This window comes from Mugil cephalus, chromosome 4, assembly GCF_022458985.1.
Source record: "Mugil cephalus isolate CIBA_MC_2020 chromosome 4, CIBA_Mcephalus_1.1, whole genome shotgun sequence".
Classification (NCBI taxonomy): Eukaryota; Metazoa; Chordata; class Actinopteri; order Mugiliformes; family Mugilidae; genus Mugil; species Mugil cephalus.
The window spans coordinates 14,260,477-14,274,305 of record NC_061773.1 but is presented as its reverse complement, the minus strand read 5'-3'; the positions used below and the strand labels follow the sequence as shown (position 1 = coordinate 14,274,305).

General features: G+C 39.9%; 1 protein-coding gene across 1 annotated transcript; it reads right to left on the bottom strand.

The window, feature by feature from the left end:
- Nucleotides 1-816: 816 nt before the first annotated feature.
- Nucleotides 817-13,268, bottom strand: LOC125006859 (protein SSUH2 homolog). The gene is made up of 12 exons (XM_047583316.1): nt 13,116-13,268; nt 11,163-11,243; nt 11,014-11,086; nt 10,792-10,921; nt 9,593-9,653; nt 8,868-8,989; nt 7,432-7,494; nt 7,278-7,357; nt 6,705-6,797; nt 5,515-5,620; nt 5,192-5,299; nt 817-4,377 (listed from the first exon to the last, which is right to left on the bottom strand). The coding sequence occupies exons 1-12, from the start codon at nt 13,126-13,128 to the stop codon at nt 4,240-4,242; spliced, it is 1,068 nt and encodes a 355-aa protein (XP_047439272.1). The 5' UTR covers nt 13,129-13,268; the 3' UTR covers nt 817-4,239.
- Between the last annotated feature and the right edge of the window lie 561 nt (nt 13,269-13,829).

Genomic DNA, 13,829 nt, shown 5'->3' with positions numbered 1-13,829 from the left:
GGCTTAAGCGTCATATGAACCACCTAAAATGACAGAAACCACTGGAAAACATTTATTTGATGTGTACTAGCACTTTTATTTTGGTCCATGTCCTTCCATGTCCTTAGCCCGAGCTCATGACCTATTCTGCAGTCAGCAGCCAGGGGGCGCTCTACACGTTTTTAGCTTCACGAGGCAGCTGTCACAGCATCCACTTTTTGTACAGTCTATGGTTGTGCTGTTTGCAGAAACGATGGAGTTGGATGTAAGTTCAATTATAATATAGTCACGCAGAGCTTTGTGGAAACAGTGATATTACCAACGGCTTCACCTTCTGTAACATTTTTGCAGCTCCTAGATTAAGTTTTTTTGTCTTTAGCGTACCAAATTATTAGCCCCTGTGCATCATCCAACTGTTTAGGCTGGAATTATTCAATTAACTTAATTAATTTTCTTCAAAATCGATCGTTGCAACTCCAAACTTGATTGTCAGTTTTTCTTCACAATATACAGTATTTCTAATACATCATTTTATTATTGCATTTTAGTCTCATTTTAGTAAAAACCTTACTAAAAGTTTTTACTATTATGTTCTAAATTGGGTCATAAATCATTATCACTATAATAATTATAATGATTATACATTTATGTTGAAGTTAAATTAAGTCAATTGAAGTCAATTAAACAATATGCACTGATAAAATCTAAATATAACCCTTAATATTTATCAATTCAACTTTAAATAACATTTATTAATGTCTTACGGTGGATCAACACCTCAAAACATTATTTTTCCAGATTTTACTTGTGACTGCAAGAAGACTCGACAGAAGCAGATGAGTCTCAGATTTTATTTTTGAATATTTGAGTGGTAACATATGATTAACAATCAACTATAACAGAACATTACTGTTAACAACAGGACCATGTCTATGTGATTGGCAGCAGTTAGTCACAGTATCGCTTTAAGGAATTTACTCTGCAGATAAAGGGAGATTCTACCGAATAAAGGCTCATCACATTCCAGCAGCTTCACATCCATTATTATAGATGTTTAATGTCTGTAACTGAATGATGTGTTCAAGAACTATCTGACATGTGTGAAGTGGATGCTAACAATTACAGAAGAACTATTGAATGTTAAAAAGAAAATGAGAAAGTTACTTTGGTTATATACTCCATAGAAAAGGCTGCAGATCAGCAGCAAACTGTAAAATCAGAAATAACCAGTAAATGTCACATGTAGCAAAGTCAGCATAAAAAAAATAATGTTAAGAGTAAAGGCTGTCAAAGTGAAGTGGCTTCATCCTGAGTGTGACAAATAAACAAGGTGTGATAAAGGCCTGAGCTGAGACACAGATCGCCCTCTTCAGGAGCTCTACTGTACTGCAGGAAGGCAGGTGAAGGTACAAACATTTGGACATCTGACATCAAACAACAAAGGCCAAAGAGACTATTAGCTGCGAGGTTAGGAAGCTGGAAAAGGCTACAAACCATTGTTCAGGGATGACCTCTCCTGAATCACGGGGATTTTCTCTGATTTACTCATCGTTCTAGATGATCATGTAGTCATAAAGATATTTTTGTATTTGAATGTTTGGGTGAGATAAAGATTAAAAAAAGCAAGAGGAACCTTCCGTGGACCCTGTGAGCTGTTGTCATTTTGTTTAATTTCGTCACCTCAGTTTCTCTTTGAGTGCACTGGTTCTCTAAACTTAGTTATCTGCCAATCTGCATCTGTGCTGACAGGTGTTTCGATCAGTGACAAAAACTAGGTCCACCACAAGCAAATGGCCCGACTGTCGGTCACAGCACCCCACATTTCAAAGTTAGCCTGGGAGTAGTTGGCGGCTAAAAACTATAAAATAAAATGTACCATCATCTGCATGGTCATAAAAAACGCCCTAATGTGAATTTTGAGCGAGCCTAAAACACAAAAAATATCTTTCAACTTCTTTGACAATGAATTAATACGTTTGTAGCAATGAATGTTTTTTGAATGTAAATATTACTTTAGTAAACATCTGGTTCCTGTGTGGCTGTGTGCCTTTTAAACTTTGGTGTTCTACTAACTTTCACTACTGCTACAACTCTTCTCGTGTACTAGTTCTTTAAACTGAACAGCCAATTAGCAAACTCCCTAAATGACTGATTCCGTTGCCCAGCGAACATGATGAATCGAATGAAGAACTGCCAGCGGCTCGGGCCACAGACTCTCACAGACAATACCGGCAAACGGACGACAGCTGGCTTTGAGTCTCATGACCTTTAAAGAGACGGACTCTTGGTACAGTATTTGTCCTGATGTGAAATGTTATTGTGTATAGTACATTTTTAGTTGTGGGTGGAGTGAGAGTCAGTCTGTAAAAGTTTGTCTCTGTAATGAATGAATTAACAGAGTCACACTTATAATCCTGCACAACAACAAACATTTTTCCTATAGATCATCGGTATAAGGGAAAAACGTGTACACCTTAAACTAAAAACGAAACAACACAGAAGTGAACCCGTATGCAATAGGAAGTTTTTAGATAATGCACTGAAGTGAATTGACAGAACAGTTCTGTCCAGCACCAGGAACCTCAGAAAACAGAAGGTGGTTCAGATTCTAACCTCATTAATAAAACTGTAAAATTAATCTACTTATTTCTAAAAGTTTAAGTATCAAATAGTTGGAAGAGGAATAAAAGGCCCCCAAAAGATTGTAAGGTTTTCAGTTTCTGGTTGCCGAGGGATTTTCCAGCAGAATAAACTTTCTAATCATCGTCTATCACCAACTCCCTCCAGGCCACAACAATTATGCCTCTTTTTCTTCCTTTTTTTCTACCCAGAATGCCTTTCGGTGCCTGGCAGATTATCAGCTGACTAACTGAGAGTTAAAGCAAAGAAGAAAACCGACAGAAGCTTTACTGGAGCTCAGGGGGGAAAAAAGGAAATGACATATATAATACTCCTATAATTACCGTGTAGTTTGTTTAAAATAATAAATGGATGTATGAAAGACTGTGTAAAAGTTTTCAGCTGATGAAACGCCTTCATGAAAAATGAAGTCCAGTTTTAGAGAAGAATTTTTTTTTTTCCATATCAATAAAAAATGCAGAATGTAAAAAATGTCAGGAATAGTATTGATAAGTCACTTTGAGAAATATTTCTGTAAACATAAAGCATCCACGCTGGCCGCAAAAACGAACAGATTTCACTGTATTTACCACAAATAATGATTCACTTGCAGGAGAAGGTTGACAAACATCTAAATTTAGCATCGAACCTAAGTGTGCAAAATGTAAGATGTAGTTTATCAGCTGTGTGTTCCTATGTGGTTTTAGTAAACATTTTTTGCTAGCGGAGTATAAACTGCTCCATGACATTGATAATAGGCAGTAAGCTAACAGCACATTGTCAGACACAAGTTATATTAGCTAGCATGCAAGAATTTGGAAAACCCTGACTTAAACCAGTCAGGTCTGATTTGGTGTGTTTTCATCCCTCAGGAGCTATTTCATGTTTTTCGTAGTTCATCTACTTGTTTTCAAGGAAAGATTTCATGACTGGTTGTGGGCTGAGGTTAGATGTCAGGAATAACTGCACTAACGGCAACTATATTTCAAATTTAAAGCTGCAATCAAATTGATTCAACCCCCATTGCACATTATTCTTATTGCCAAAATGTACAAGCTAGTAGAAGTTATTTAAATTATTCGTCCAATAACCCTAACTTACAGTGGGGGTTGAATGGTTTTGAGGTTGTTGCATATAATACTGAGAATACATACTTTACACATACTGTACTGTGCACATACTGGCGTGTTGTGTTTCAGGAAAATCCCTTTGTGAAATGGCACAAGCATTCACAGAGAGACGATAGTGGACTCAATAGCAGGCTGATATAATCTTAAAAGGACAAAATCTTCATGTAGGCTAATCAACAATTCAGCTGTTCATGCCAAGAACTGCAACTGCAATTAATGGCGATTATTTTCTTTCATCTGCCCACAAGGTGAATCATAACTGCATCCTAACAGGAGGTAGAGTTTAACAGTCAGAACCAAAGGACAAACACTAAACCAAAGAGTGTACAGCTATATTTAAAGTGTTGTTTTAAGTAAAGATAAAATTAAGAATTGATACCTTGATACCTATAGCTTTCGTTAACAATGGGAATTCGATGTTTGAACTAAAAACTAAAATCCTGCTGATCGGCTGCAGTTATTTATCTAAATGGACGTTTCGTGTGGGGTAAATGTGAGGCCGATGTTGTGTCTACAGGATGACGCAGCAGCAGGTTGCGGGGTAGTCAGCGCTGACTTGGTGCTCTTTGCCATAAACATAGTACCAGTGAGCGCCACTTTTCCACTTGTAGTTCACCTTGGTGATGGGAATCAACTCAACCGTCTGCCTCTGAGAAAGACAGAGCGAGAAAGTCATGTTAAATAGGCAGGAAAAAACACGTTAACACAGCATCTAGTAGCGTCAATTAAGTCCGACCTTGAATCAACATCCTTCCTGGGGAACACGATCACAAGTGATCAGCGTAAAACCCATGGGTAAACACACCCAGGACTCACTGAGGATGCATTTGACCACATTCCTCCTACCTCCTACTCAGCAGGGAGCTCTTGCGTCAGTCAGAAAAGTAAATTTATCGTCATTAGTAATGGGAGTCTTTTAAAATAGTCTGTAATTGTAATAACTAATAATGTATGTAAACAAGAATGAACAAATTCAAATATTTAATATGAGTACACTCTGTGTGATTCTGTCATTAAATAATGTAGTGATGTAAAAAGAGCAGCGTGGAGTTAGGTTGGTATTTCCTCCTAAATTTTTTGTTAAGAAGAAGAAGAAGCAGGTCTCTTAAATAACTAATGAAACATGTGTCATGACACACAAACAAAAAGCAGCACTGCTCATGGTGAAACTATGGTAGGTAGAGATTTTTCAGAGACTGCGTCCCAAATGATGTCTGAACTGGGCCTTACGCTGACCTTTAAAACCATTACTGTGCAAGTTCAACTTTAATTAATTCTTCAACAGCTTCTGACAGCAACTTCAACCTTTTAAGTTTAAATCGGTGTCAGCAAACTTCACAATTCTTCAGAGGACGTAGCCTTTTTTGCTATCCAACAGCTCAACCAACGACTTAACCAAAATGCGAGTTTCCCTCCTTACAGGCTCTAGATGTATTCATCAGCTTTGGTTTTCCACTTCGTACCTGCTGCAGGATCCTGGAGGTCTGGCCATATTTGGACTGGTGCTCCCTGATAAGCCGCTCCGAGGCCTCGGAGATGGCCGGGTTAGGGAACCCGAGCAGCGGGTAGAGCTGAGAGGAGACGGAGAAGAGTACAGACAGCTAACTCCATCACCGTCTTTGATTTAACCCCGTGACATTTTACTTCTACGACGCCCGTCTGACTAAAGTTGCTGCATCGATCAGCATCATTATGATGTTAACTCCACACTTAAATTTCCAAACACAAACTGTAACAGGCTCAATAAGATTAAAGGAACAAAAACAAAAACAGTGTATGTGTGTACCAGGTACTGGCTGTTCTTGAACAACTCCTTCCCGGTCACTGAACGCAGCTCTTCAGCATTCAGACCAGAGTTCTGCTCCACCACATGGTCCTCCACATTGTTAGTCCTAAGCACAGAAACACAGATATACACTATATACACATATGCAGTATGTATGACACACACTATAAACCTCTGAGTTTGGGTCAGTCAAACTAACATCATGTAAGGTAACCTTTAAGTATCACATTTATTAGAATAATCATTCTCTGACTTTTAAAAGTATTTATATCAAATAAACAATCATGTATTATAGTCCTGCAGTAGTAGTACTGATAAAGTACTGTCATCGTATCAGCTGTACGTTATCTTTCAGTCAGCTCTTCATTCACCTTAACAGAGCACTGTTTCACACAGAGCGCCACGCGAGACCTGTCAATCTAAGCTTCTTGTGCACAGCAGGCCACGCCCCTATCACTCTGTCAGGTTCCCCTGCAATTGAGTGAGAGCCCAATCAGTCCCCAGGCGAAATCCCAGACACACGCTGATATATAGGAGAAGAGAAGCTAACAATGCTACTCGCTAACATGAGGCCAAAATGGATCACTTTCTTTTATTTATTTTTTAATTATACACCAATTAAGTATGTTTATGCTTACATTGAACAATGAATGCAGAATTATGATAATAATGTATATTTATAAATAGCACTAGGCCGAGTTTAATATAATACACATGTAGTAAGTAGGGGGTTCCTACTTAATCTCTCCATCAGTTTGGGGGTCCTTGGCCTGAAAAACATTAAAGATCCCTGCCCTATAGGATTCAAAGACCCTTAGAAACTGAGCCCACAACCTCTGGGAACTAGATCTACGATAACTGCTAGAACATACAGATGTCTGGGTCTTCAAGGCCCTCTTAAATTTCTCAGGAACATCACAGACCATATTCAAGGACCACTGGAACAAAAACCTTTGGAGCTTTCCCAGTGATTTCTAGAAACCCTTCAAGGAGTCCACCAACTTATGACTGTCCTCAAATTTAAAATGAACCACAACAATGGTGGTAGCATCTCCTAGGACCACAGGGAGCCCCCTAAATTAACCCCCTAAAAAACCCATGGACACTCTCACTCATCATCCAGGACTCAGACAGAGCCCCTGAAATCTTGTTTAGAAAACTTGAAGCACATTAGTGTTGTTGGTACTCACCACTCCACTTTAAGCTCGATGTAGGTCAGCAGTTGGCGTTTTCCTTCACAGGTCTCACACTTCTTTGTTCCTTGACCATCACACACTGTGCACCTACACACACAAACGGTCAGACATAACAGACATATCTGACATTCTTGGGTAGAGCAAACATTATATCCTGAATTGTATCAAATTTGGGATACACCTGATAAAGAAATGACTCATGTCAAGGTAAACAGCCAATAAGAGTTGGAATGAGTTTTCTTTTTTCTTCCTCAATGTTCTGTTCATAAATCAGGTGTGATTGATGCTCTTTCTATGGACACCAGCCTATTATTAAATTAATTTTTCCCAAAACGCCTTCGACATTTCACTTTCAACAGTCTGTGGCGTCTCAAGAATCAATAAGCTGGACAGAAATGACAGAATTTCATATCATACACAGTGCAAAATGTAGCACATGTTAAGTATATATTAGCACCCGCGACCTTCATGGCTCATTTACAGTTGCTACAAAAACATGTAGACCCAATAACCCATTGCACAGGCTGACAGGCTTTAAGTCTGGACTCCCCAACCTCTATGTAGTACCTGTCTTTGCCCGTAGCATTACAGTGAGTGCAGTCCCCGGTGTCCCTCGTCCCAGAGCCATTACACACCCAGCATTCCTTCTACGGACACAATACAAATGAAAGTTGATCCACCACAGCTTTCACAGAATCATTACTAATTATCTTCAACTTACATATCCATTTCCATGGCACTCCTCACATGGCATTGTACCTGTGGCATGGCAGCTGTGGCAGTCCTACAAACACACACACACACACACACACACACACATAAACATAGGACAGCTAAAAATAACATTCACTATCTGTTGAACCCATTGACACATTGACACTCTTGCTGTATGATTGGCTGTCAGCTGTGTGTTAAAAATCAAACGTAGATGTTGCTCATTAAACAGCAGGTAACCATGGTGATGGAAAAGACACTGCATGGTATGTCGGCAGGTTAAAAGACCTGAGCGTAGCTCAAGGACAAAATGAGGTTCTGAAACTTTCCAAGGGCTTAAAAACAACTTCCAGGGAACATTTTGTACCTCAAACCTTAAAGGGCCCATGAAGGCTCAGAGGAATTTGAAACATACTGCAGGGGGAGGGTGCAAAATCCTTGGTTGATTAGACATTTTTTTATATATTTTTCAAACTTTGTCCCACAGTTTTTCCCCACAAATTTTTATTTCTTTAAATACACATTGACATGAATCCAACATATTTTAGTAAAGGGATAAATGGTGGCAGAAGACGTTATCTTTAAGTCAGCTCTTCACTCATTCAACGACACGAAACCTGTCAATCTAAGGTTCTTGTACACAATAGGCCACGCCCCTATCACTGCTGAGCCAATAACGACGCCGCATATTACACGCTAACTCTGTCAGGTTCCCCGCAATTGAGCAAGAGCCTATTCAGTCCATAGGGGAAATCCCAGACACATAGCACACGTAGCCTTATGTAACCTCAACAGAACTGGTTAAACTGTCTTGTGGACCTTTCCAGGAATCACTCCATAGACCCCTTGGAAATCTTCATGGATTTCTGGAACGTTTTTAAGAAGGACCTCTAGAAAGGACAATTACAACCTCATCCCAGAACCAGGGAAATTTTGCGAGGCTACTGAAAATCTGCAAGATCTTCAAGAAACGTCCTCCAGGATCACTTGAACGTCCAAAGCGTCCTTGAGTAACTTGAATAACCCTAGAGCCTCTACAACACCTTCATGAGAAAAAGAGAGGATCCTTTAATCAAGAAAGTATGAAACCAGGACCACTCACATCTGCTGCTGAAGCTTTTCAGTGCTGTTTGGAAGCTCCTTCTCAAATATCAATCAAACACCATTAAATTCTCTTCTAAAAGTGTTGAGGATCTCACTTTGGCTTGTTAGAGGACCCATAGAACAACCTCAGTGTCCTCTCGGACATCCTTATAAATTACTTGAACGTTCACTTCCTGTTTTTTCTTGGACCTCTCCAATCTCCTCAACAACTACCAGAATATTCAGGCCTCACCAAACACTGGCTCCTAACCGACTAATAAGTTCCTATTAAAATCCAAGTCAGAGCTAAAGGGACACCAGGTAACCACAGCAACAAGGTCAACCTCGTTGTCCAATCACCTTGATGGAGGACGTGTAGGGCACGCGGATCTTTTCAGTATTATCAGTGAAGAGTTGGGGTGGCATGACCTGAATCTCCCAGGGCCTGGGGGCAGTCTGGGTGTAGAAGTCAGGCGCCTCACCTGTCAATCACACAACCGATCACAGTCAGTCAAAAACGTGCTGCCATGGTGATAACATTGTGATGTCATCATGCTGAAAAGCACTTCTGGAGTGTGATCCACAACTAGAGGCTGTAATATCTATCATTCATTTTTATAAGAATTATCTGCAATAAAATATCTCCCGTATTTTTATCTGTTAAGAACAGTTTTGAGAATCGTAAATGTGCAGCAGAGTTCCACCCTCACCTTTTAATACACTCATATCCCACCTGTACAAATAACCGACTGGACAAGTAAGCGCATGCCTCAGTAGTGGTATTTAATGAGGGATTGATATGTGCAGCTTGGAACATGTGCACTATTCAGCCTCTTTTTGCTCTTGTTCCATACTGTAATTGCTGCAGGGGGTTTTATGAAAATATGCCTGTCAGTTCTTTTTCCATTAAACTCTGAGTAGAAAACAAAGGTAGAAAAAAAAAGCAAGGATTGCTGAACAACTGTAATAAGTCGTTTTAATTTAATTAAGACTGGTGGTTTCTTCAGCTGGAACCTCACAATGCACTAGTGTGTGTAACCAAAAGGTCCAACCAGTAAATTTAAAGTGTGTGTGTGTGTGTTTACCTTCATGAGGTTTGTGGGCCCATTCGGTCGACCTGGATTCAGTGAACGTCTCCAGGCGGTACTAGAGAACAGAAAACACACTTTAACAAGGGATACTGCATGTGCTGATAACATTAAAGTGTTAATGTGATTTTAGGAATGGAGACAAACCAGATGTGAAATATTGGTTTTTATGCATACAACGCAAAGTTAATGTCACATGAGGCCTCGTGCCAGATGAGCAACAATCACATGTTTATTAACAGTTGTGAAACTATCCTCAAAGAAATGTAAGCCCCTTTAGACACTGCATCAAAATCTGTCCTGGATAATCGAGTTACACACCCCAGGAGGCATTGAGGGCGTGTAGTTATGATCTCAGATCGCATGTCGTGGTGGTCTGGATCCGCATCCCTTTTTTAGTGTGAATGCACAATGTGTCCTGAGTGCGTCACTACTCAACAGGAATGCTCATGCGCTAGCAAAGTATATCATAAAGGTCTAATTGTGATCAGATTGTCCAGGTCAGATATTAATGTAAAGTATGATTTGGTAAATCAAAACGTGATGTTACGTTGATGAATGCACATTCTCAGGCACCACAAGGAAGAATAAATTTATATTCGACTCTAAAAGTGCAAATAAGTGCACACGGCATACAGGATGAAACACATCCAGACTGGAATGTCAGGTTCAAACTATTTGATCAAATGCATTCTATTCTGTGCATTGCACCACTGTGTACCTCCAGTGTGGTGTCATAATGTGAAGCGGATATTCTTTTCTTGCCTAATAAGTGTTGCTTTTGTGTAAGTGTGTGGTAACATTATCTTGTTGCAAGAATCCTAATGACTAAATCACTGAGCTGACGTTGGCCTCAGATTTACTGTTGCTTTCGACTGAACTTTCATGGAATCTTCAACTAGCAATGTATTCGGTCATTTGTTCATCAACACTGATGTATCCAAAATACTAAACAACATTGTGCCTTAAGGGCTTGACAATGATTATTTTAATAAGCGTAATTTTGCGTAATTTTTTTAATTTTTATTTGTCAGCTCTGTGTATCGATCAGTGGGGCAGTAACAAGTGAAAAGAAAAACAAGTAACTGTTCCATGTAGTTTAATTTATAGTGTTTGAATGATAAATACCAGGTACTGCTCACAGGTTAACACCTCTAGCCCTCAATATCTCATAAAAAGTGTGTACAAATAACCACCCTGTACGTGTTGTACGGCTCCATGCTAGTGATGACCCCATCGTTGGCCGGATCTGAACTGTAGCAGCAATGTGACGACGCGAAGTTCTTGAACGCCACACGGGCCACATCCTCTGTCAGAGACGGGATGCTACAACGGACACACGCATCACACGTTAAACCAGAAAACACATCATAACACGGCAGCTGGCCGGTTGAGACGCAGGCGATGTGGGTTCTTACTTCCAGTCATCAGGTACGGGTCCGGGTTGGGGTGGGGCTACAGGCTCCATAGGCATGGGAGGGGGCAGGTAACCTGCGGTAACAGCAACAGATTCATCAGATGCTGCGGCAGCGTCAAAGTTCACTAAGAGCTGAGTGAGTTTTCTTACCACCTCCTGCCCCGATGCCTTCATAGCCGGGGACGCTGCCAAACGAGTTGGCCACAGGGGCCGTGAGAGGAGGATACACCGCTGGAAGAAACACCAAACAAACAGGCTCACACCAGATCAGGAAAAGCCGCTGCTTAAGAGGTTTGTGGATGATTAATGTGCTTTTAAAGCATATTAATGACCATTATGGATGACCATTATGTAGCTGGTTATCTTAGCTCAAGTCCCAAAGCAGAAAAGGGGTTAAAGTTACAACTACGAGCAGCTCTTAAGATTATTAATTAACAAATAACATCATAGAGTTTTGCTTAAACTGTGCAGACATCTGAGGATTTTCATAGGAACTCGCATGTAATTTTACACCAAATCAAACAGGGGCTATTTCTTTGCCTAGACTTGTAATAATCTGGAGGATTCTCGTCAAACAAAAAAGATAAAACGTTTCAATCAGTACACTCTAGATCTCCTAATTTTATTAATGATGGACTGAATCCGGCGGCATTTCCTCTTGTTTTGAGAAGTTAAGTCATCTGCTATCATACCAGTTTTTCACGGGACCCAGTTTGGCTGCTGCTATTTCACACTGCCAGTCTCACTCCGCCCACCACCCCCGCAGCTGTTTCACTACATCAACTTTAAATTGTGGTGGGTTAACATGACACCAGAGGAATTACTTAGAAAAAAAAAATAAAAAAAGCTATCGATTGGATGTTTTCAGGAAACATGGATTAAGACAGACTCAATAATAACATTTTTCATTATAGACCCCTAGATTATTGAGTATTCTTAGATTGTTTATTTTGTCAGAAGATGTCCCACAGTTGAAAGAGACCAGTCCCTAAATTCTAACGTATTCAGTTTCAATCTCAGTTCTCCATGGGAACTTTCGACAAACTCGGTTCACCTACACAGGCCCTACACAGCCCTATCAACTTTCGTGTTTCATACAGAACAGTTAAGGAAATTTAACACTTCAGCTTCCTCTGTCTGTCTGGAATATTTTAAGTGAAAAGCCGATGGTGGGTACGAAGCTGCAAACGCAAATGTGTTATATGATGAGGTAGCGTCTGAATTATGGAAAACAGGACCTGTTAAAATCTCAGAAGTAGTAAAAATCTAAAAAAGAAATATTTCAGAGATTAAATGTAAACTGACCGGCCTGAACGCAAATCTTGACAGATCTGACCTTGAACAGGTGGGTGTGAAGAAAGGATTGAAATCTGCATATTTGTGTCTCCCACACATGTGGATGGAGGCAGAAAAATGAAATCAAAATTAAATACAGGAGATAGGAGGAAATGAATGAGCAAAAGCGGAGAAGAAAGATAAGGAAATAAGACAATAGGAAGGGTGAAAGGAGGTGAAGAATAACAGGAAGAAAAAAGAGAAGGACAGAGAAAGAAATGAGGCAAAAGCAAAGCAGGAAGTAGGATAGTCAAAAATGTGACAGAGAAGGTGAGGAGAAGATGAAGAGGGCATAGAGGGATGGAGGGACGATGAAAAAAATAGAAGATGTTGCGTTTACTGTCCTGGGAAATAACAAAAACTTGGACCAGTTTGATTTAACAATGACTCTATTGGAGTCAAGTTAAAAATAAGCTACTCACTTATGAGTTACTGGTACTCTTAATGCACCTTGTGTGGTTGTAACCCGATTATGATTTCTTAATCCGGGTAATCTCTCGCTTTAACAGTTGGATGGTTCATAAATGCGGCTTCACGTCAACAATAAAGGTAAAAACGACTTTGCATTTTCTAAACTAAAAACTGCTCTATATAAGCTGGACTGAATTTAGTCTGGGAAACCGGTCTAAATTGCGTTGCTCCATTTAAAATTGGTTGCAGGATCCGTCAGGAGGGTTGTGCACCGTGTTGGTCGCTGCTGAGTGGTCGTTGTGCCCAGCGGGGTGACAGCATGTACCGTTGTGTTGTGTCGTGTGTTTCATTTCCTACCTGGGTTGCTCATTTTACTGCAGTCTGCCAGCAATGAAACCAACTCTGCATAAAATAGTCCAGCGGCCTCTCCGTTAAATACACGTTGCGAAAATGACCCACGGAGACTCACTGCAGTACAGGCAACCTCCACTTCCTGTCACTTCCTTCAATTTCAAAATAAATGGCGCAGGTGATTAGTTACAAAATGAAGACAAATATTCAGCAAATTAGTATATGCTCCATATGAAGGTGTCACGTACAAAGTATATCCGACATTTTTTGTTATGTTATTGCCATTGATGCAAATTATGAATGAATTATGAATTCAAATCTGGGCGGTATGACGCCTCGCAGCAAGAAAGTTCTGGGTTTGAATCCATCGGCCGACTGGGGCCTTTCTGGGTGTAGCTTGTATGTTCTCCATGTGTCTGTGTCTGACTCTCTGTCAGCTACTTCTCTTCAGTCTATGCTACAACCCATTTTAAACTAATTTGGCCAAATAACTCAAAACAAAAAAGCAAAAACATAATAATAGATATCAAATCAGAATCTCATGAAGTTAACAATGCAAATTAAAACTAAAATATGTAAAATGAAACAAACAACTAAAAGTAATTTTGGCTTTTCCATTCTGCTTAGCTTGGGGTCTGGGGTTTAAGTCAGTAAACCAAGATCATATTCCTTATTATCAACTGCGTAACTTTGAACAAATCCCCTTCTATCTGTTCTTCA

What these genes read in the sequence shown, in the direction of transcription:
- LOC125006859 (XM_047583316.1), bottom strand. An exon ending in CCCGTACCTGATGACTGGAA is followed by an intron (nt 10,922 to 11,013) that starts GTAAGAACCCAC and finishes TGTCCGTTGTAG; the next exon opens with CATCCCGTCTCTGACAGAGG. An exon ending in AGCCGTACAACACGTACAGG is followed by an intron (nt 9,654 to 10,791) that starts GTGGTTATTTGT and finishes TCTGTTCTCTAG; the next exon opens with TACCGCCTGGAGACGTTCAC.